At 45.0% G+C, this 24,389-nt stretch overlaps 1 protein-coding gene across 10 annotated transcripts in view; it reads left to right on the top strand.

The window, feature by feature from the left end:
• Nucleotides 1-3,786: 3,786 nt before the first annotated feature.
• The window catches only part of taf6 (TAF6 RNA polymerase II, TATA box binding protein (TBP)-associated factor), a 73,039-nt gene continuing 52,436 nt past the window's right edge, over nucleotides 3,787-24,389 (top strand). For 7 of the 10 annotated variants that reach the window (XM_059975206.1, XM_059975205.1, XM_059975204.1 and 4 more), the window contains exons 1-9: nucleotides 4,243-4,313; nucleotides 4,823-4,997; nucleotides 8,303-8,389; nucleotides 11,269-11,422; nucleotides 14,016-14,072; nucleotides 16,361-16,480; nucleotides 20,553-20,695; nucleotides 20,797-20,874; nucleotides 23,147-23,248. In XM_059975206.1, the coding sequence (XP_059831189.1) occupies nucleotides 4,842-4,997; nucleotides 8,303-8,389; nucleotides 11,269-11,422; nucleotides 14,016-14,072; nucleotides 16,361-16,480; nucleotides 20,553-20,695; nucleotides 20,797-20,874; nucleotides 23,147-23,248 (897 nt within the window). In that variant the 5' untranslated portion in view covers nucleotides 4,243-4,313; nucleotides 4,823-4,841. Of the gene's footprint in view, nucleotides 3,919-4,241; nucleotides 4,341-4,822; nucleotides 4,998-8,302; nucleotides 8,390-11,268; nucleotides 11,423-14,015; nucleotides 14,073-16,360; nucleotides 16,481-20,552; nucleotides 20,696-20,796; nucleotides 20,875-23,146; nucleotides 23,249-24,389 lie in introns of those variants that run through there. The other 3 variants (XM_059975202.1, XM_059975201.1, XM_059975203.1) reach the window with 3 other exon arrangements.

Below are 24,389 nucleotides of genomic sequence, written 5' to 3'. Positions count from 1 at the left end.
ACATTGTTTTTAATGAAGAAACACATTAGTGGGAGCTGTGAGTATTGTAATCTGCGAGAAACAGTTGAGCATGTACTGGTGAGGTGTTCAAGATCTAATCAAGCGAGGGGCAGTTGATTTTGAAGTTATCGTGGGCTAAAATACAATTAATATTAACAATATTTTATATGAAAATTATCGCTTGAAATATATAGTGAATGTGGCCCATTTTTATAGAATTTGATAAAAGTATACATATGTAGGATTGAGATATCCTGACCCACACTCCAGTTCAGCAGGTGGCAGTAATGCACCTTAACCCAGGACTGGATGTGGGGGCAGGACGCAGGACTCCAGGGCTGGACGAGGACATGAGGCTCAGACCTGGTCTTGATCGAGGGAGAGCAGGAACACAGAGCCTAGGTCAAGGGAGAGCAAAGCAGAAGTGGGGAGAGGCATAGCTGGACACGGACACAGGCCCTGGATGAGACCAGGACTCGGGGCCTGGGCTACAACTTGGACATGGACTGGAAACTCCTCAGAGCCTTGGACACAGACTGGAACCTCCACGGAGCCTTGGACATGGACTGGAACCTCCCAGGAGCCTTGGGCTTGAGCTCAGTAACACAGCCTTGGACTGGAGCACAGGGACACAAAGCAGAGCCGGGACCCCTCTTTGGGAACAGGACATAGGGCCGGGACTTATACACAGACACTAAACACAGGGACACAAAGAGACAGTTCCAAGCTCAATGATAGATAGTTCCTTCTGTTGGCATGGGAAGGCTCCGGTCTCCCTCTGGCGGCTGAACTTGACGGTGATACAGGCAAGGGCACAGGTGAGGTTGCCAGCAGGGCTTCAGGCGTGGGTGGGTGTCCATACTGCACCAACCACTGCCAGTGGTCTATAAACGTGCAGGAGCAGTGTGTGGTTGAGTGCCTTGCTCAAGGACACACACACTGCCTCGGCTGAGGCTCGAACTAATGACCTTCGCCAGCCCAAAGCCCTAACCACTTGGCCACGCGCCAACACAGATGCAATGGAATTTGTTTTCTTTTGCTTTACTGGACCCGTCATATAAATATAATTGTGAAGGAAGCATAACAGTGCCTCTACTTCCTCAGGAGTCTGTGGAGATTCAGAAACCTTGGCAAATTTCTACAGATGTGTGGTGGAAAGTGTGCTGACTGGCTGCATTACTGCCTGGTGTGAGAACACCAATGCCTTTGAGCGGAAAATCCAGCAAAAGGTAGTGGATTCAGCCCAATACATCACCATTGAGTGCCTCCACATGAAACGTTGCCTTAGAAAAGCGGCATCAATCATCAAAGATCCTCGCCACCCAGGCCATGCTCATTTCTCACTGCTGGAATCAGGTGGAAGTACAAGAGCATCAGGATTCACACCACCATAAGAACGTCAGAACGTAAAAAAATAGGAGCAGGAGTAGGCCATCCGGCTGATCTGACCACGGACTCATCTCCACCTACCTGCCTTTTCCCCATAACCCTTAATTCCCCTACTATGCAAAAATCTATCCAACCTTGTCATAAATATATTTACTCAGGTAGCCTCCACTCTTCATTGGCAGAGAATTCCACAGATCCACCACTCTCTGGGAAAAGCAGTTCCTCCTCATCTCCGTCCTAAATCTACTCCCCCGAATCTTGAGGCTATGTCACCTGCTTCTAGTCTCACCTACCCGTGGAAACAACTTTCCTGCCTCTATCTGATATATCCCTTTTCATAATTTTATATGTTTCTATAGATCTCCTCTCATTCTTCTGAATTCCAGCGAGTAGAGTCCCAGGCGATTCGATCTCTCCTCAGAGTCTAAACCCCTCTTCTCTGGAATCAACTGGTGAACCACCTTTGTACCCCCTCCAAAGCCAGTATATCCTTCATCAAGTAAGGAGACCAGAAATGCACGCAGTACTCCAGGTGCAGGCTCTCCAGTACCCCGTACAGTTGCAGCATAACCTCCCTGCTCTTAAATTCAGTCCCATTAGCAATGAAGGCCAAAATCCCATTTGCCTTCTTGATAACCTGCTGTACCTGCAAACCAACCTTTTGTGATTCATGCACAAGCACTCCCAAGTCTCTCTGCACAGCAGCATGCTGCAATCTTTTACCGTTTAAATAATAATCTGCTCTTTCATTATTCCTTCCAAAGTGGATGACCTCGCATTTACCAACATCGTACTCCATCTGTCAGACCCCTGACCACTCTCTTAGCCTATCTATATCTCTCTGCAGCCTCGCCGTATCTTCTGCACAATTTGCCTTTCTACTCAATTTAGCATCATCAGCAAAATTAGATATATTACAATCAGTCCCCTCTTCCAGAACGTTAATATATATCATGAATAGTTGCGTGCCCTGCACTGACCCCTGTGGCACACTGCTCACCACTGATTGCCACAGTAACACCCATGTGTCCCAACTCTCTGCTTTCTATTAGTTACCCAATCCTCTATCCATGCTAATACATCACCTACAACTCTATGCATCCTTATCTTATTGATAAGTCTTTTATGAATTGCCTTAGCTTATGCCTCCTGGAAATCCAAGTAAATAACATCCATCTGTTCCCCTCTATCCACTGCACTTGTTATATTCTCAAAGAACTCTAGTAAGTTTGTCAAACAGGACCTGCCTTTGCTGAACCCATGCTGTGTCTCCCTGATGGATCCACTTCTTCCCAGATGCCTCGCTCTTTCTTCTTTAATGATAGCTTCGAGCATTCTCCCAACTACAGATGTTAAACTAACTGGCCTATAGTCACCTGCCTTTTGCCTATATCCTTTTTTGAACAGTGGTGTGACATTTACTGTCTTCCAATCTGCTGGGACCTGCCCAGAGTCCAGAGAATTTTGGTAAACTATCACCAAGGCCTCCACTATAACTTCTGCCATTCCTTTCAGTACCCTGGGAAGCATTCCATCAGGACCAGGGGATTTATCTATCTTCAGGCCCACAAGTTTGCTCAGCACCAGGTTCAGGAACAGTTACTACCTATCAACCATCAGTCTCTTGAACAAAAGGGGTTAGCTGCAATCATTTAGGGAATCTGTTACTTCATGCTCATTTTTTATTTCTATTTAGTTATTTATGCATTTGCACAGTGTGTTTACAGTTACTGTTCTGTAGATAGATTTGCTAAGTTTGGCCTGCAGAAAAAGAATCTTGGGTCGTATGTGGTGACAGGTATGTATTCTCATAATAAATTTTACTTTGAACGTTAGTCTCCATGGTATCCAGGACATCTTCAAGAAGGGTTGCCTCTAAAAGGCGACGTCCATCATTAAGAATCCCAATCCCTCAGGACATACCTTCTTCTCATCGCTATCATCAGGAAGGAGATACAGAAGCCTTAAGACACACACTCAACGATTCAGAAACAGTTTTTTCCCTCTGCCCTCAGATTTTTGGATGGATATTGAGCCCATGAACACTACCTCACCAGATTTTTAAAATTTTTTGCATGTCTTAATAGAATTTCTCTGTTATTAGGTAGTGTGTTACAGTATACTTGTGGTGAACTACATATACCTTACGTCTCAGAGTGAGTTATTGTTGGTGCATCAATACTGCTGCCACTTACATGATTCTGAATGAAGCTGCAATGTGTGTACCTCCAACAAACTATTTTAATCATCACTCTTTAAACTGCATCCTCAACTCTTGTGTAGGCTGTTGAGTGGTACACTGACGTTTTAAGAGGTTGACATCTTGTCCCAATAGTCACCCCGTTGGAGTTCATCCAATCAGTGACAATACAGTAGTCATTTGCAGACCCGCATATGTCAATCAATTCATGACCCCGCCCCTGCAATGACGTCGTCTGAATCTCCTCGGGAGCTCTTACTGCTGCGCAGATCCCTGGGCGCCTTGTTTTTTTACATTGATAATTTTGAGGCGAGCCGTCAGTAAATATGGTAAGGAAGAAGCAAACATTTATTTTTATCATCTTCTTGGGTCGGTGTAGAGATCCAAATTCGTGAGATAAAAGTAGATTTGTTCTCTAGTCAAACTAGGAACTGAAGCGGTCACGTGGGCTGCGGACGCGCTCTCCCCCGACAGATCCTCACAGGCGGATAGTTTTATCCAAACAAAAAATAAAACTTGTCCACACAGGGATAATTGAGCAATTGTGAAAAGGGGTACTTGAAAGATAAGGTTTTATTATTTGAAACGGATATTTTTCAGTCCGGGGGGAAGGGCTGGTTGTACATGGTTCAATGGTGACGGGATTTAATTTCTATTCACCTGGCAGGTCCTGGGCGGGGGGCGGAGGCAAGATGGCGGATTCTGGCGAAATGGCGGCGCGTCGGTGAGACGCGGACAGAGGGGAGCGAAAGTAATAGGAGGGTGGATGGATAGAGGGACGGGATACAGTGGAGAGGGATGGATGGAGGGAAAGGTAGTAGGAGAGAGGGGAGGACAGGGAAGTAGAGGAGGGATGGAGGGTGGGATAGATCTAACGAGAGGAAGGATAGGGAGGGAGTGCAGAGGGGCAAGCTTGGGACAGAGGGAGGAGTGGAGGCAGGGATAATGAGAGGGGCTGAGTAGATTCAAGAGTGTTTGTCATTTTTCATTGCAGGAGGTAAAGGAGAATGAAATGATTGTTACTTCGAATTTGATGCAGCCTTGAAAACAATAAATATAAAATCCATTCTCTAAAACAAAATGTACAAATGACAAATGTTGACTGTGGTTCTATATACATAAGATTGAGAGCTCTCTCTCCTTCATTCTGCTCCTGTGTGTTGTCTGTTCTCAGTATAGTGGCATAGTGACAGGTCACCATGTTTGGCAAGCTGTGACCTGTGTGTTTTTCAGGCTATGACCGGAGGTTGGCATGGCGGAGGAGAAGAAGCTCAAGATCAGCAATACGCTGCTCCCCACAGAGTCCATGAAAGTTATTGCAGAGTCCATTGGGATCTCCCAACTCTCCGAAGAAACATGCCAAAGTTTGACTGAGGAGGTTAGCTACAGGATCAAGGAGCTGGCACAGGTAAACCAGCTCAACACCTAGCCGGGGGGTTTTATGGGATCAGAATCCCTCTTCCATGTTGTGGAAAACCAAAGTGGCAGTGGTGGATGAATAGATAGAAATGGAGTAGAGTCTTTATCCGCTCAGGACTGCCCCACAACTGAAATGACCATGGCTGATCTGAAGAATCAGATTTATGATCACTTAAATACCATGAAATTAGATTTACCAAGCATAACAGTGCCAAGTCATAAGAATAGTGTTTAAAGAAGGTGGTGTTCATTTTGGAAATCTGATGGCAGAGGGAAAGGACCTGTGTCTGGATCACTAAGTGTGGGTCTTCAAGCTCCTGTGCCTCCTCTCCAACGGGAGTAACAAGAAGAGGGTGTATTCCTGATGGTGAGAAATCTTGGTAATGGATTCCACCTTCTCGAGACATTGCCTTGTGAAGATGTACACAGCGGTGGAGAAGGCTTTGCCCACGATGCAGCTGGCTGAGTCTACAATTCTCTTGGATCTTCTTCATTGCCCAGCAGTTCCCCCTGAATTTAATACAAGCCTAATCTTATGACAATTTGACCAGTTAATCTATTCGGTACGTATTTGGATTGTGTGAGGAAACCCATGTGGAGGAGAAAGTACAAACTCCCTAAAGGCAGCGGCAGGAATTGAACCTGGGTTGTCGGTACTGTAAAACGTTGTGCTAACCATGCCTCCTCAGAATCAGAAATTATAGAATGAAACAGCACAGAAGTAGGCCCTTCAGGCCAGCTGGTCTGTACTAACCAAGATTCCCATCCAAGTTGGTCCAATTTGCCTGTGTTTACCACTTTTCCTGTCTGTGTACCTGTCCCAGTACCTTTTAAATGGTGTTAATGTACGTACCTGAAGTTCCACCTGGGCGAGGAAGAGAAGGCACAATAGCTGCTTTGAGAAGTCACCAATGATTGCTGCTGTTGCTCGTTGACCTCACAGTGCTTAAAAAAATTATCCCCCCCCCGGGAAGTTTTATCGTTTTACGACATTCAGTCACAGTGGATTTAATGAAGCTTTTTTTGACACAAACAACAGAAAAAGACACGTGTCAAAGTGAAAACAGACCTCTACAAAGTGATCTGTTAATTACAAATATAAAACACAAAATACTTAATTGCATAAGAATTCAGCCCCTTCAAGTCAGTATTCAAATTGCACCTTTGGCAACAATTACAGCCTTGAGTCTGTGTGGATAGGACTCTATCAGCTTTACCTATCTGGATACTGCAATTTTTTCCCCATTCTTTGCAAAACTGCTCAAGCTCTGTCAGGTTGCATGAGGTTCGTGAGTGAACAGCCCTTTTCAAATCCAGCTACAAATTCTCTTTTGGATTCTGGTCTGGACTCTGACTTTGCCACTCCAGGTCATTAACTTTGTTGTTTTTAAGCCATTCCTGTGTAGCTTTGGCTTTATATTGAAATATTGTCTTGTCTTGCTGGAATACAGATCTTAGAAACATAGAAAACCTACAACACTATACAGGCCCTTCGGCCCACAAAGCTGTGCCAAACATACACCAGTACAGGAGTCTCTTAAAGACCCTATTGTATCCGCCTCCACCACCATCGCCAGCAGTCCATTCCACGTACTCACCACTCTCTGCATTACCCCTGACATCTCCTCTGTACCTACTTCCAAGCACCTTAAAACTGTGCCCTCTAGTGATGGCCATTTCAGCTCTAGGAAAAAGCTTTTGACTATCCACACAATCAATGCCTCTGATCATCTTATACACCTCTATCAGGCCACCTCTCATCCTCCTTCGCTGCAAGGAATAAAGGGTGAGTTCACTCAACTCCTCCCCAATCCAGGCAACATCTTTGTAAGTCTCCTCTGCACCCTTTCTATGGTTTCCATTTCCTTCCTATAGTGAGGCGACCAGAACTGAGCAAAGTACTCCAAGTGTGGTCTAACCAGGGTCCTATATAGCTGCAACTTTACCTCTTGGCTCCTAAATTCAATCCCATGATTGATGAAGGCTAATGCACCGCATGCCTTCTTAACCACAGTCAACCTGTGCAACAGCTTTGAGTGTCCTATGGACTCGGACCCCAAGATCCCTCTGATCCTCCACACTGCCAGGAGTCTGCCATCAATACTATATTCTGCCATCATACTTGACCTACCAAAATGAACCACCTCACACTTATCTGGGTTGAACTCCCAAGTTGCAGTTCTCTTGCAGACTGCATTAGGTTTTCCTTCAGGATTTCCCTGTATTTTGCTGCATTCTTTTTGCCCTCTACCTTCACAAGCCTTCCAGGGCCTGCTGCAGTAAGCATCCCCACAGCGTGATGCATCCATACCATCATCTTTCACAGTAGGGATGGTGTGTTTTTGATAATGTATGGTGTTGGGCTTATGATAAACATAATGTTTAGTCTGATGGCAAAAAAGCTGAATTTTGTTTTTATCAGACCATAGAATCTCCTTCCAGCTGGCTTCAGAATCTCCCACATGCCTTCTGGCAAACTCTAGCCAAGATTTCATATACTTTTTTTTAACAGTGACTTTCTCTTTGCCACTCTCCCATAAAGCTGTGACTGAAGCACCCGGGCAACAGTTGTAAGCGCAGCTTCTCCCATCTCAGCCACTGAACCTTGTAACTCCTCCAGATTTGTCTATTGGTGGCCTTCCTCACTCGTCCCCTTCTTGCATGGTCACTCAGTTTTTGAGGACAGCCTGCTCCAGGCAGATTTACAGCTGTGCCACGTTCTTTCCATTTCTTGATGATTGACTTAACTGTACTCCCAGGGATATTCAGTGACTTGGAAATTTTCTTCTATCCATCTCCTGACTTGTGCTTTTCAATAACCTTTCTGCAGAGTTGCTTGAAGTGTTCTTTTGTCTTCATGGTGTAGTTTTTGCCAGGATACTGACTCTCCAGCAGTTGGACCTTCCAGATACAAGTGTATTTTTACTGCAATCAATTGAAACACCGTGACTGCACACGGTCTCCAAATATGTATCTCTGTTTAAGTAATTATGTGACTTTTAAAACTAATTGGCTGCATCAGTGATGATTTGGTGTCTCATTTTAAAGAGGAGGGCTCAGTACTTGGGTAATCAGTTATTTTGTGTTTTATATTTGTAATTAATTTAGATCACTTTGTAGAGATCTGTTCTCACTTTGACATGTTCAACAGTGTCAGAAAAGTCAAATTAAATCACTGTTAATAAATGTTGTAAAACAATAAAACATGACAACTTATGGGGGAGGGGGTGAAGGGGTGAATCCTTTCCACAGGCAATATTCTAATGGGAACATTGTGTTTCACTCCTCTCACAGGATGCACTGAAGTACATGTACCATGGCAAACGCAAGAAGCTGACTACAGTGGACATCGACTGTGCCTTGAAACTGAAGAATGTTGAGGTGAGTAGTTGGGCCAGTGTCTTTACTGGGAGGCCTAAACAGAGTGTGTGGAGTGGATGTTTCTAATAGGGGGGAAGGGGCCCAGTCTCAGAATAGAAAGATATCCCTTTAAAGCTGCAAGATTCAAAGTGCATTTATTATCAAAATATACAGTCCTGAGCGTCGTCCCTCCCACAGACAGCCATGTAGCAAAGAAACACCCTGGAATCTATTCAAAGAAAACATCAAACACCCAATGTGCAAAAGGAAAGAACAAGTGGTTTCATGCAAAAGGCAAAAAAATGAGTGAAAAACACAATATAAACCATCAAACAACAATCATTGAGCCAGTTTAGGAATTTTCAGTTCAATTTAGTGCTGCGTCATTCATTGATTGCAGGCCCTTTAGAACAAAGATGAGGAGTTTCTTTAGCCAGAGGGTGGATAGTCTGTAGAATTCATTGTCAGAGATGGCATATTTTAAAGTGGAGATTTACAAGGCTGTCAAGAGGGAGAAGGCAGAAGAATGGGGTTGAGAGGGAAAATAAATCAGCCACGATTGAATGGCAGAGCAGACTCCATGAAGCGAATGGCCCAATTCTGCTGTTATGCGAACATTAGAAAGTTTTAGACAAGAACAGGCCATTCGGCCCAACTTAGCATGCCAGATGTCTATTCACATTGTGTTGAAATAACTAACATTTAGATTTGAAAGTCTCTAAGGTACTACTCTCAACTAGTAGTTTGTTCCATGTGTCCACAACTCGCTGTGTAAAGAAATGCTTCCTGATGCTAGGCTGAAATCTTCCTTTAACCAGTCTCCACCTATAACCCCGTGTCCTTGATGATGGATTAATTGTGAAGTAGTGGCTGGCGTCCACCCTTATTGATTTTGAACACCTCTATCATGTCTCCTCATTCTACTTGTACCTAGCCTAAAAATATTTAATTATTTCAATTTTTCTTCATACCCTGCAGACCTGGAATGAGTCTAGTTGCCCTTCTCTGAACTCTCTCCAGTGCTTTCACATCCGTCACACAATATGAAGACCAAAATTGTACACAGTATTTAAGGTGTGGCCTTATAAGCACATTATACAGCCGAAGGCGAATGTCTCTAGACTTGAACTCCACTGATCGCATTATATAGCCCAATATTCTATTAGCCTTCCTAACCACATCTGTGCGTTGTCTAGATGTTGATGATGATGAGTCTACGAGGACACCTAAATCCTTCTCATACAGAGCATTTGCTTACTCAAGACCCCACCCCATTTTATATCTATATTTAATATTTCTAATTACTATATTTCCATTTACTTACATTAAATTTTATCTGCCCACACCTGGATTGTGTTTAAATCTAACTGTATTGTGCCCTACGGTTCAGAAAAAGGTGTTTATGAGTTCATGGACTGTTCAGAAATCTGATGGCAGAGGGGAAGAAGCTGTTTACAGATCATTGAGTGCGAGTCTTCAGGCTGCTGTATGACCTCCCTGATGATAGATTAGGGAGGGAGAAAGTGATCATGTACTGGTTGGTTATTACTGCTGCTGAGGGGATTCTCTTTCAGCCGATACACAGTGACGTTGGGTTTGCTGGTTCAAGGACCCTTACCTGCCCCGCCCCATCTTATTCACAGACTGCAACTCAGGACTGCATTTGACCCAGTGTGTCTCTACAGAAACTTGTAAGCCCTCTCTACCTCTGCCAAATTTTATTCCCAATTTTTAAGGAACACATCCAACTCTCTGTGGAAAGTTGAAGTAGTTTTACTTCCTGCGCTCCTTTCTGGCAACATTGTGACTCATAGGGAGCCACAGTAGCGTAGTGGTTAGTGCGACGCTATCACAGCCCGGGCCGTTCCCGAGTTCGGAGTACATCTTCAGTGCCGTTTGTAAGCAGTTTCTTCATTCTCTCATGACCGTGTGGGTTCCTCTGGGTGCTCTGGTTTCCTCCCACAGTCCAAAGACGTACTGGTTAGTATGGTCATTGTAAATTGTCCTGTGATTAGGCAAGTGTTAAACAGCTGGGTTACTGGACAGTGTAGTTCATTGGGCCAGTAGTGTCCGCTCTGTTGTAGAGAAATCAAGCCCATCAAATCTGCATGAACCTTTGACACCCATTTATGCTAGTCTATATAAATCCTTTTTTTTGTATTTCTCTCAAATTCTCATCAACACTCCAAATTCTCCCCCTCATCCACACATTTGGGGGGTGGAATTCACAGCAGCTAGTTAACCCATCAACGCAGTGGTTGTTGGGATGTGGGAGGAAGCCAGACCACCTGGAAGGTAACCTACGCAGTCACAGGGAGAAGCTACAAAGTCCACAGATCAGCAGACACATGCAAGCACCTATTCTGCCATTTGGAGACCGTGGCACTTGGGCAGCCCAGTGACCCAGTGGGTGGAATCGCTTCCTCACACTCTAGAGACCTGGGCTTGATCCCAACCTCTGATGTGGCGTGTGTGATTTCACCTTCTCCCTGAGCCGTGTCGGTTACCCCCCCCCCCCCCCCCCGAGTACTCCAGTTCCCTCCCACGTCCCAACAACAGTGGGTTAATTAGCCACTCATTGAAGTGTGGGTGACAGGTGGAATCTGAGGGGAATTTGGAGAGGATCAGATTAGGGTTAACAGGAATGAGTGTATGGCGGTTGTCTGTGTGTGTGTGTGTGTGTGTGTGTGGGGGGGGGTGGGGGTTGCTGAAAAGCCCTTGACCTTATAAATTCTTCCTGTGCACCAGTTCCCTGCATCCCATCTCCTTCCTGGTCATTGCTTACTGGCGAGGATGCGGGGATTGGGGGTTGGTGGGTCTGTATGGCAAAGTGACGATGTGAATCCCCTGGGCACCTGTAACCCCCCCCCCCACCTCATTGTCTCGTTGCTCCCCACCAGCCACTGTACGGCTTCCACGCACAGGAGTTCATCCCCTTCCGCTACGCCAGTGGGGGAGGACGTGAACTACACTTCTACGAGGAAAAGGAGGTGGACCTCAGTGACATCATCAACACGCCCCTCCCTCGCGTGCCTTTGGATGTCTGCCTCAAAGGTGAGTGCTGCCCGCCAGCCCCTGTATTTCCATCTTACATCTCCCACATGGGTCTACTCTCCTGGTGGACAGGACGAACCTGTAGAGTCAGGTGGCAGACAGACCTCCTCATTCCAGCAGCTAGCCTACTGCTTCCCATACATTGTAGAGTGGTTGACGCTTGACTGTACTCTTTATCTAGATGCTGCCTGGCCTTTCCATTCTCCTTATATCTACAGACCTCCCTTCCAGGAAACATCCTGGTGACTCCAAAATGTGCAGATGCTGGAATCTGGAGTGACACAAGATGCTGGAGGACTCAGCAGCTCAGGCAGAGAGGGAAATGGACAGTTAACTTCTCAGGTCGAGGCCCTTCATCTGGACTGGAAATGAAGGGTCTTGGCCTGAAATGCCAGCTGACTATTTTTCTCCATAGAGATTGCCTGACCTGGTCTGAACATCCAGTTGAAACTCTTCTACGATTCTTAGAGTGGAGGAACAGGGAAACTGTGGGGTCTTCGTTAGTGGGATTGAACTGAAGAGCCGTGAGGTAATGTTGCAGCTCTGTAAAACCCTGCTTAGATCACACTGGGAGTAATGTGTTCAGTGCTGGTTGCTTCATTATAGGAAGGATGTGAAAACTGTAGAGAGAGAGAGTGCAGAGAAGATTTACCAGAATGCTGCCTGAATTAGAGAGTGTGTTTTGTGACAATTGAGTGAGCTGGAGTTTTTCTCTTTGGAACAAGGGAGGTTGTGAAATGACTTCATAGAGGTGTACAAGATGATAAGAAGCATAGATAGTGGCCAGCCAGAAAATACTTTTTCCCAGAGTGAAAATATGCTAATGCAAGGGGCCATAATTTAAGGTGATTGGAGGAACGTCTAGGGCAAAGCCTTGGAGCCTTACCATTAATTGAGGGGTCCGTGGCCCTCAGATTGGGAGCCGCTGGTCTAGGAGGATGTCAGTTTTTTATACAGAGTGATGGTGCATTGAACACACTGCTGGGGTGGGGATAGACATTAGGGGCATTTAAGATGCTCTTCAATGGTCACGTGGATGAAAGAAAAATGGAGGGCCATTGGGGAGGGAAAGGTAAGATAGCCGGCACCACATTGTAGGCGGAAGGGCCTGTACCCTCCTGTACTGCTCTGTGTTCTCTTGGAGAAAGATATTGTAAGGGAGCAGGTGCAGACTGCACTCTTTCAAAGCCACTGCACCATTCACTGTCAGAATTAGGTTTGTTGTCACTGACTTCAAAGACATAAGTGCTTAAGTGACACAAATTTTACTGTTTTTGGCAGTGATATAGTAAAGAGACATAAAATTGCGAATAATTACACAAATAGTGCAAAAAAGAAATAATAACATAGTGTTCTTGGGCCATTCAGAAATCTGATGGCAGAGGGGAAGAAGCTGATTCTGAATCGCTGCTTGTGGGTCTTCAGGCTCCTGTACCACCTCCCCGATGGTAGTAATGAGAAGGGGGCAAGTCCCAGAAAGTGGGGGTCTTTAGTGGTGGGTGCCACTTAATACCATTGTGTTTCAATAAATAAGGGCATTTGGTCAGCACCTTGCACTGGACTTGCTTAAGATATAGTGGTAGCAGTTGCAAGGAGGAGATTGAAAACAAGTAACGTTCTGAATCATTGGAATGCTGCAAATTGTTCACACTTCGTGTGTCAGTATTTGGACTCTGCTCTATAGTCCAGCCCCGAATACGCTTTACCTCTTCTCTACTGCTGCTCCCTCTCCACTCAGACTTGCGCAAGTGCCCTATGGTGGCCCTCCTCCTGAAATGTGTCCCTCTCGGTCTCCGTGAAGGCTTGCTAGCAATGTCAGTGGGAGTTTTGTACAACAGTACAGTGCAGGAGTAGGCCCATCAGCCATGATGACCGATTAAACTACTCCCATCTGCCTGTGCACAGTCATATCCCCCATCCTTGTCTCTTCACGTACCTGTCAGGAGGCTGCTCAAATGTCGCTATCACATCTGCATGTACCACTAATCCGGCACCCACTATTCTCTTCTCTTCCCCACCCCCCACCTTAAATCTCTTCCTTCCAGTGTTTGACATTTCCACCTTTGGGGAAAGAGAGTCTGATCATCTACCCTCTTTATGGCTCTCATAATTTTATAAACTTTCCTCAGCCACTGATACTGAGGAAACTTCCTTGGCTGATGCTCTCTAACCAAGGCAATGTCCTGGTGAAACTCTTAGAGTCGTTCTGTGTGGAAACCAGCCCTTCAGCCCATCTGATCCATGCTGAAAAGATGCCCATCTAAGCTGGTCCCATTTGCCTGTTTATGGGCCACACCCCTCTAAATCTCTCATAGCCATGTACTTGTTCATGTTCTTCTGCACCCTTTCCAAAGTCACAGCCATCACTGATTGGAACTCAACATGATATTCCAAATGTGGCTTACCAAAATTTTACATAACTCTAACATGACTACCTAATTTTTATATTCAGTATCTGACCCATGTCAGTTATTCTACAAGTACCTTAGCATCATTTATGCCACCCACCCGCCCAGGGGCCTCCAGTGAACATCATCGGGAAGGGAGAGATGGAGACCTACCAGATGTTAACCTCTTGCTATTTACCTTCCAGCTCACTGGCTCAGTATCGAGGGAGTGCAGCCTGCCATCCCGGAGAATCCACCACCTGGTGAGGATTTTAAGTTCAAAGTAAATTTATTATCAAAGTACATTTTGTGGGCATATTCAATAAATCAATAATAGAATAATAACCATAACAGAATCAATGAAAGACCACACCAACTTGGGCGCTCAACCAAAAGACAACAAACTGGAAATACTGTACAGAAAGAAACAAAATAATAATAATAAATAAACAGAGAATAAGTACCTAGACAATAAGATGAAGAATCCCTGAAAGTGGGAACATTTCAGTGATGAAACATGTGAAGTTGAGTGGAATTATCTCTCCTTTGGCTCAAGTGCCTGATTGTTGAAGGGTAATAACTGTTACTGCGGTGTGAGTCCTGGGCTCCTGTATATCACTGAGTGTTGCCTGCCTGTTTGGGTTATATCAGTAAGTGAATGAGAGCAGATTGTTTGGTCCTTGCTGCACCTTTCAATAAGATCCTCTTGGCCGCTTTCCTCCTGTCCCCTGTCCACTTCTCAAGTTGTGATATTTGGGATGCCCTATGTCATTGATATTTTCTGGTTCAATGTACAGCAATTATTATACAACCTAGAGGTTTGTCTCCTAACAGGCAGCCACAACAAAGGAACCCAATAAGAACCCATTGAAGACAAAAGAAGACTATCAAGCTCCCAATGTGCAGAGACACCAAAAAAAAAACTAAATCGTACAAACAATAAAAACGAGCAAACAGTATTCAGGACCGAAGTTCACATGGCCAGCCATCACTGCAGCTGATCCAGAAGTCCACTAGCTGCAGGTCACAGCCTCAACACCACAGCAGTGAGAAGAACCAGACTGTCCCTCACCTCTGACCCCCGACCTTAAATTGGCCCAGCGCTAAATTGTCCAAATCTGGGGAAGTTCCTCACTCTCTCCCACTTTGATACACCCTTGGGCTCCACTGCCTTGACTTAGCCAGTACCCAGCCTTTCCAATTTGATTCAGCTCTTAAAATCGATCAAACTTGGCTTCATCGTGAATGCACCATCCCTCTACATCTGTATTGCTGCCGATTAACTGGGCTCTGAAAACTCTCATTTGTTCCTCAGGCACACTTTATTTACTTGAGCATGAGAACAGCATGGCAAATGGCATCGAACTGTTCTAAAGTCTGAACAAAGGAATGCCATTTTTATACAGAATTTGGATACAGATATAGGTCCAATAGAAACTGTGCTCTTCTGAATCCTATCATTTGCACATATAATTACCAATCATAACACATATTTCAGGTGTAACCAATTAAATCTACGTGTTAAAGACCAATGGTACCGAGAACTAGTACAGTAATTGTCCAATAGTAAGCGTTGGCCTAGAATCCTTCATTTGTATCTGTATCTTGTCTTGATATGCTTGGTGACCTTCGGTCCAAGGCTTGAATAGAAAGACTGTACAAAGGATTGAAGATTATAAAGATTAAATTTACTCGTCCAACATACATGGAAACAGTGAAATACATCGTTTGCGTAGGTAACCAACAGTCTGAAGATGTGCTAAGGGCAGCACACAGTTGTCACCATGCTTCCGGTGCCAACATAGTATGCCCACAACGTACTAATCCTAATTTGTACGTCTTGGACTGTGGGGAGGAAACCAGAGCTCCTTGAGGAAACCCATGTGGTCATGGGAACAACAGACAAGCTCTGTGCAGAACGGCTGTAGAATTGAACCCGGGTAACTGGCCGGCATTGTAATAGCATTGCGCTACTGTGTAGTATTCAGTTTGGGTGACTCCACTGGGCCTGCAAACTCCATGCCTGCGCCCCACATCAGGAGGATCTGATGGCCCCACCAGTTCCCCAGTGCACACATCTGCCTGACCCTACTCGGTGATATTTCTTTTGCCACTCCCTGACCTTCAACTGAAAGCTTAATTTTGTTTTTTATTACTCAGTGTTCTGATAAAGAGTCTCCAACCTGAGACATTACAGTTGCTACCAGACACAAGGAGCGTTTCCACCGTGTTTCACATTTCTAGCAACTTTCATGTTCATGTTGATTGTTACCTCAATTATTTGATTAAATTAATCTTCAAACACTGATTCTTTTGCCCGTTCTGTCTCTGGTTTATTGTTGGTTATATCACAGCTATTCAGAATATAACATGCTCACTGTGATGTTTGTTCGACTTTTCTCCCTCCCTCTCCCCCTCCCCACACCCTAACCTCCCCTCGCATCTTCCTATACCCTCCCTCATCTCTCTCCAATCTTTCTCTAATTTCCCCTTTGCCCCTTCCATCCCACTCCATACACCCCAATCTCCCTCCCTCTCTCTCTCTCCTCAGCTCCTAAAGAGCAGCAGAAGGTTGAGTCCACTGAACCACTGAAGGTCATCAAACCAGGTCAGGAGGAGGAAGGTCAAGCCAAAGGCAAAGGTCAAGGAACCACAGCCACCGATGGCAAAGGTAAGTGTGCCAGTGACTGGACTCTCCAGGTCAATGAGCTATCGTTATTTCAGTGCACTGGACCTGACCCAAGGACAGTGAACACAATTGCTGTCCCTGGGGCAGCAGATGCGATTCTAAGTTCTCAAGAGGTGACTATGAGCTGTTAGTGGAAAAGTGAGTAATAGCCTCAATACAAATGAAGTTAGTCCGGAGAAGCAAAGCTTTATTCTCCCTGGTCACCATCTCCCCAAACATGGGGATTTTTCAGCCTTTTCAACTTTTCACTTTTCAGCCTGGTCGCTCTGTTCTTCTCCTCATTCCAACCCTCTAAACACCACATCTCCCTGGCAGTGTCTTGCAGTCACGTGTGGAGCAGTTGCAGCATCAAGCCAATATGCATCTGGACAGATTTCTATGGTGCAGGACTTGGACCTTGTGGAAGGATGAACCCCACATAAAATGAACCATACAGTGCCTATGAAAGGTATTCACCACCCCTCTCCCCACCCCCCGGAAGTTTTCATGTTGTACTGTTTTACAACATTGTATCACTGGATTTAATTTGGCGTTTTTGACACTGATCAACAGAAAAATACTCTTTTGTGTTAAAGTGAAAACCGATCTCTACAAAGTGATCTAAATTAATTACAAATATAAAACACAAAATAATTGATTGCATAAGTATTCACCTCTTTAGTATGACATACCAAATCATCACTGGTGCAGCCAATTGGTTTTAGAAGTCATATTATTAGTTAAATGGAGATCACTGTGTACTCAAGGTGTTTCAATTTATTATAATAAAAATACACCTGTATCTGGAAGGTCCAGCTGCTTGCTGAGTCAGTTTCCTGGCAAAAACTACATCATGAAGACAAAAGAACACTCCAAACAACTCTGCGAAAAAGTTATTGAAAAGCACAAGTCAGGAGATGGATACAAGAATATTTCCAAGTCACTGAATATCCCTTGGAGTACAGTTAAATCAATCAAGAAATGGAAAGAATGTGGCACAGCTATAAATCTGCCTAGAGCAGCCTGACTTCAAAAACAGTGAGTGTGTAAAAGGGGGACGAGTGAGCGAGGGCAACAAGAGACCTATGACAGCTCTGGAGGAGTTGAGATGGGAGAGACTGCACATACAACAACTGTTGCCCTGATGCTTCACCAGTGGCAGCTTAATGGGTGAGTGGCAAAGAGAAAGCCACTGTTGAAAAAATTCATATGAAATCTGAGGTAGAATTTGTCAGAAGGTACATGGAGACTCTGAAGTCAGCTGGAAGAAACTAAAATTGAGCTTTTTGGCCATCAGACTAAATGTTATGTTTGCTGTAAGCCAAGCACTGCGCATCATCAAAAACACATCATCCCTACCGTGAAGCATGGTGGTGGCTGCATCACGCTGAGGGGATGCTTCACTGTGGCAGGCCCTAGAAATCTGGTAAACGTTGAGGGTAAAATGAATACAGGGAAATTCTGCAGAAAAATCTGATGCAGTCTGCAAGAGAACTGGGACTTGGGAGAAGATTTATTTTCCAGCAAGGCAGTGACCCCTAGCATAAAGCCAAAGCTACACAGGAATGGCTTCAAAACAAGGTTGAGATCTTGGAGTGGCCAAGTCAGTTTCCAGACCTCAATCCAATTGAGAATTTGTAGCTGGATTTGAAAAAGGCTGTTCACTCACGATCCCCATACAACCTGGCAGAGCTTGAGCAGTTTTGCAAAGAATAATGGGGAAAATTGCAGTGTCCAGATGTGCAAAACTGATAGAGACCTATCCACACAGACTCAAGGCAGTAATTGCTGCCAAAGGTGTATCTCCTAAATATTGACGAGAGGGGTGAATACTTATGCAATCAATTATTTTATGTTTTATATTTGTAATTAATTTAGATCAGTTTGTGGAGATTTGTTTTCATTTTGACACAAAAAGTCTTTTTTCTGTTGATAGTGTCAATAAAAGCCAAATTAAATCCTTTGTGATTCAATGTTGTAAAACAATAAAACATGAAAACATTGATGCACCATCAATAACTCTCAGAGATGGGAGGCGAACGATAGGCTTTTATTAGCAGCAAAACAGAGCACGGCATCTCAGAGACTGAGGGGGGGAGCAGTGCCTTCAATAGCCTTTATACAGGGGTCTGTGGGAGGAGCCACAGGAGCAGTCAGCAGAGGGGCATGTCCAGACAGGTATACATAGTTTACCACATACTTCAAAGGGGGGAAGGGGGTGAATACTTTCTATCAGCACTGCATGACCTCAGCCTGACGCCAGCATATGAACAGTGCGTTGTTCCTGGTGCTCAAGGTAACACAGGATGTAAATTCTTCTCTCCTGCTGAGCAGTACAGCATGGATGCAGGATCCTCAGCCCAACCAATCCCTTTCAGTCTCGGGGCCTCGGCCCTCTATGTGCTGATTAAATTATATTACTGTACCCACCCCAACCACTCCCTGAGACATTGGATAAATCTGAATTGTTTTTTTCTGAGGGGGAGACCTGCAGGAAGTTTATAACGTATGAGAGGCACAAATGGGTTAGATGGTCAGAGTCGTTTTCCCAAGGTGGAAATGTAAGATGCTAGAAGGTATACCTCCAAGGGGACCACAGACTTGTTTGGAGGCTTGCATGCCTCAGTGACCTGGGGGAGTTATGTTGGCTGGAGTCAGGGTTTATCCTTTGGCTCTTGGTAGGGTTACCCATGCCAAAAAGGTCAAAGGGTAGAGGCCAGACCAAGAGTGGTCCACCAGTCCTCCAGGTTTGGGGGTTCAGCTCAGGGCAAACAACCCTGACTGGTAAAACAAAATTGTTACCGAAATAGCAATGAAGAATCCTACTACTGAGTACGTTGATATTCCTGAGTCTCCACCCTGGACTCACCTGAGTGACAGTAGTGAAAGCTGAGAGGATGTTACTGACACGATGATGGAAGCCCTGAACGCTGTCAAGAGACAGAGATCCTTCATTGCTGCCCTAAACACCAGCGGCTTAACAGGCAGAAAGTAGGAAGGCATAGCTTTAAGTTAAGAGAGGGAATGTTTAAAGGAGATATGTGAAGCACAGTGAGTGGTAGGTGCCTGGACCACGCTGCACCTTGCCCCACCCATTTGCCTTTTCTCACCTACCATTAGGTATGTCAACCCTAGGAAAACGATGCTGGCTGTCTACTCCGGGTGCCTCTTGCGATCTTATTAATGTTCATCAGGCCTTTCCTGTATTTACTGTGATTGCCCACAAGAAAATGAATCTCAGATTTGTATGTGGTGAAATATATACACTTTGACAATAAATTTACTTTGAACCACTCCGGAATATAAAACCCAAGTTTGTCCAACCTCTCCTCATAGCTTATTCTCTGAAATCCAGGCAGTGTCCCGGTAAACTTCTTCTGTACCCTCTCCAAAGCTTCCACATACTTTCTATAGTGGGACAACCAGAACTGTATGCAATAGTCCAGATAAGGCCTAGCTAGAATTTTTTTTCTAAAAGTCACACACGCAGGATGCTGGAGAAACACAGCACGTCAAGCACCGAGACCCTTCTCGCCCTGAAGCATTGACTATTTATTTATTTCCATAGATGCTGCTTGACCTGTTGCGTTCCTCCAGCATTTTGTCTGTGTTTTTGATTGCCTGCATTTGCAAACTTTCTTAAGTTTAGAACATTATACAACATAACTTCCTGGGTCTTGATCAATGCCTTGAGTAATAAAGGCAATCATTTTATTTGCTTTCTTTATGATGCTACTAACTTGTGCAGATGTCACTGAAGGGTAAAGATTATATTTAAGATTTAAAGGTGAACTTTATTTATCAGATATACATTGAAACATAGTGAAATGCATTGTTTGCGTCAGTGGCCAAAGCAGTCGGAGGATGTGCTCAGGGCAGCCTGCAAGTGTTGCCACGCTTCCGGTGCTGACATAGCCTGCCCACAACTTACCTTGTTCCTTTGAAATGTGGGAGAACACGAGCACCCAGAGGAAATCCACACAGTCATGGGGAGAACGTGCAAACTCCTTACAGACAACAATAAGATGTGTATAATTCCTCATCTGAAGGGCAATAACTTATCTCTCATCTGCAGGTAAAGACAAGAAGAAGTCTCTGCTGGACGGTGGTTTGATGAAGCTGAAGCCTCGGACCACGCACGAGTTGTCAGTGGAGCAGCAGCTATATTACAAGGAGATCACCGAGGCGTGTGTCGGGTCTTGTGAGGCCAAGAGAGCAGTAAGATCTTGTGTTTGGAAACAAAGACCCTTTGGGCTTTATGCAAAATTTACCATATTGTTCCTTCAAAGGGTGACTGCTTCCTTCGTTCTCTCCCGCAGGAGGCCCTGCAGAGCATAGCTACAGACCCTGGCTTGTACCAAATGTTGCCCAGGTTCAGCACCTTCATCTCGGAAGGGGTGAGACTCCTCGTATTGCTGCTAATTGATGTTTCTTAATGTTAAAAGTGGTTTGAATTGACAGGTGTGGTATTGATGGATGACTCCTAAACTTGACTTGAAGTGGGTAAGATGGCAACAAAAATATTCGGGATGAAACTTCCTCCCCTGCAAGTGGTGGAGCTCTCCCATGGGATCTCACACGCGCTGCCCTGTAATCCCGATCTAATCCTAGCCTAATCACGGCACTTTACAATGACCAATTAATCTACCAACCAATTTGTCTTTGGACTGTGGGAGGAAAATGGAGATCCTGGAGGGAAACCACGTAGTCACGGGGTGAACTTACAGGCAGCGGCAGGAATTGAATGTGGATAGCTGGGACTGTAAAGCGTTGTGCTGCCCTTAAGCAGGATGAATGCATAGAGAGAACTACAACCTGGAAACAGGCCTTTTGGCCCACTGAGTCTGTGCTGACCCATCAACTGATCCTGTTTTATTCTCTCCACATCCCCATCGGCCCTCCACAGTTTCCATTCCCTGCTGAACCACTGGGGGCCATTTACAGTGGTCCATTAACCCAACGATCTGCACATTGTTGGGCCGAGAGGGATATGGGCCAAATCAAAGTACAAAGAACATTTATTTTCATAGTTTCTATATGATATCCAATCTTGAGATTCAGCTCCTTTCGGGCAGCCACAAGACAAAGAAACCCAATTGAGCCCATTTTTAAAAAAAGACCATCAAACATCCAATGTGCAGAAAAAAAACATCGTGCAAACAATAAAGGGAATAGCATTCAGAACTGAATTCACGAAAGTGAGCCTTCAGCCGGTAGACCAGTCATTACTGCAGTCAATCCGGGAGCCCGTTAGTTGCAGGTCACAGCCTTAGAGTCAAGTAAACCTCATGGAGCAGTGAGCTGAACACCAGCCCATCCCTCGCCTCCCACCCCAACACCCTGATCTTTTCAATCTCATGCGGCGCTTAAATCGGCAAACCTCGGGTTGTTCCTCACTCTCGGACCTGGATCCGAGCCCGTGTCCCACCATCTCTACTTGGCTTTGCCCCCAAGTCTGGTCCATCGATGACCAAACGTTAGTTTATTCCCCGCTCTCTCCTCCGCCGTTTTGAATCACCTCAACTCCACTCCAGCAACCAAAAGTTGGCTCGTTACCCACTCTCAGGCCCGATGCCTACCACGCTGCAATTGTCCTGCGCCTTTGAGACTTCACACCGCAAAAATGCCAGGCAAGTGAAAAGGTCAGCTCCAAAAGGGAAGTTGCAGGCTGTTGATTGTTGTGATCAGTTCTGAAAAAATGTTTGTTTAATGCAGTAATTTATAGTTTTTGTTTTGTTTGCTACCAGCAAGTCATCAGATGGTGTTGGTAAAGCACCATGAAGCTGGAACCAAATGTAGGCAAATCAGGCTAACATCTTGTTTCTCTGCAGCCCACTCTCACGTGCCCATCAGTGCTCCCCATTTCTGCCCACGACTGGGATTCAATTAACCTAACGATCCCCTCGTGAAGATTAGCTTTGTTTGTCACAGGTACATTGAAACATATGGTGCTGTTTGCATCAGATCAGCAGGGATTGTGCTGGGCAGCCTGCAAGTGTCGCTACGCTTCCAACACCAACATACGTGCCCACAACTCACTAACCCTAACCCATGCGCTCTGGACTGTGGGAGGAAACCCACGTGGTCATGCGGACAGTGTACAAACTCCTTGCAGGCAGCGGTGGCAATTGCACCCCGATGGCTAATTGCAGACGTTGTAGTGGGATTACACTAACCCCTGTGCTACAGTGCTGTCCCCATTGGAAGGTGGGAGGAAACATGAACACACAGTGAAAATCCACGCTGTCACATGTAAACTCCACACAGACAATACCTTAAACAGGTCTCTGGACCTGTGAGGTAACAGCTGTACTAACTCTGCCACCCATGGTGAAGGAATGAATTATTGGAGATGGGGAATAGTGGGAAACTGGGATCAGTATAAATACAGGCAGACAGCAGATGACTGAATAGCCTTCATCCTTGCTTGCGATACATTAATTCATAGGATCCTGACAGGTGGGGCAAATGCTGAGAGCATGCAAGGGGAACCTAGAACCTTTTCTCTTTACCATAAGCCTATGCTGTTCAGTTGTTGACTCCCAATACTGAAAAAAAGACTGATTTTTAGACACGGTGGATTCCTATGTTCTGTGTAAAGGGTGGTTTTATTTCTCCTTAATGCCACTTGGAGTCTTTCTGACTTTCCATGCTCTCCGTGTCCCCCAGGTACGAGTGAACGTGGTGCAGAATAACCTGGCACTCCTCATCTACCTGATGCGGATGGTGAAAGCTCTAATGGACAACCCTACACTCTACCTGGAGAAATACGTGAGTGTCACCATGTCCTCCATTCACCGGTGGCCGTCACTGCGATGTGGTCCCAGAGCACACCCTGGAATGGAGGGGGCTGATAGACCTGATAAAGGGTAAACTGATGAGGGTAGATAGTGTAGGTAGTTGGAATCTCTCTCCCATGATGGAGATTTCCAAAACTAGAGGGCAGAATCAGATTTATTATCGGCATAGAGTGATCAAAATCAAATCAAGTTTAAATATCATTCAACCATATAGCCGAATGAGACAGCATTGTTCTGGGGCTAAGGTGCAAAGCATACACAGCACATTCAAATAGTGAGAAAGAAGGAAAAAAAAATCACAAGAAAAAGAAGTAGTCACGTAAGAAAACTGGTCTATAGTCCCAAGACCCTGAGCAACATTCCCACAAATTAATAGTACAGTTCCTGGGCAATCCTGCCTGTCATTACTCCAATCGAACACTAGAGGGTAGCACTGACTGGAGAGGCCACCATGCTACACCTCTCTGGACTGCAAGCCTGACGCTCGAAGCCTAGCCCTCGCTACGGGGTTGTGTAGTCATAAGACATGATGTTGCGTTGACCTGTATGAAGATGCTCCATGATGAATCCAACTTGTGTCTCCTACACAGTCCATATTTATTATGTAACTCTGTGAAATTCGTTTTATAGCAGTGCAAGACATAAAAATCTTATTAAATATGTTACGTACCCCGTAACTGGGTTTACAGACCAGCAGAAATAGAAGAATCCGTTGGAGTCTGGTGGTACCGAAAACTAAAGGCGTTTATTAGTAAACTAAGCAATACAATATCAAAAATGCAAATATACATATATAATGGGTTAGCAATAATAAACGTAGAAGTGTAGGAATAATAATCAACAATATTAAACAAGCTCTATCAATGTCTTAAGGTTAAATGAATTGTCATAAGAGAATATAGGGTTCAGCTCATGAGTGCTGAGGTAGTTGCGGTTGCTGTATTGTAAGTTGTTGGAGAGAGAGAGCGAGCAAGAGATTGAGCAGCTGCAGCCAGCAAACCTTCTGTTGCTTTCTAATCCCGTCGTACTGTTGTGGTCATTCGGTTATGACCCTCCCGTCCTCAGCCAGACCGTTCTTCTGTGGTGGACTCGTCACTCTGGCATGAGTGGAC

Source organism: Hypanus sabinus, chromosome 7 (genome assembly GCF_030144855.1).
Source record: "Hypanus sabinus isolate sHypSab1 chromosome 7, sHypSab1.hap1, whole genome shotgun sequence".
Lineage (NCBI taxonomy): Eukaryota > Metazoa > Chordata > Chondrichthyes > Myliobatiformes > Dasyatidae > Hypanus > Hypanus sabinus.
This window is presented reverse-complemented; position numbering and strand designations above follow the sequence as displayed.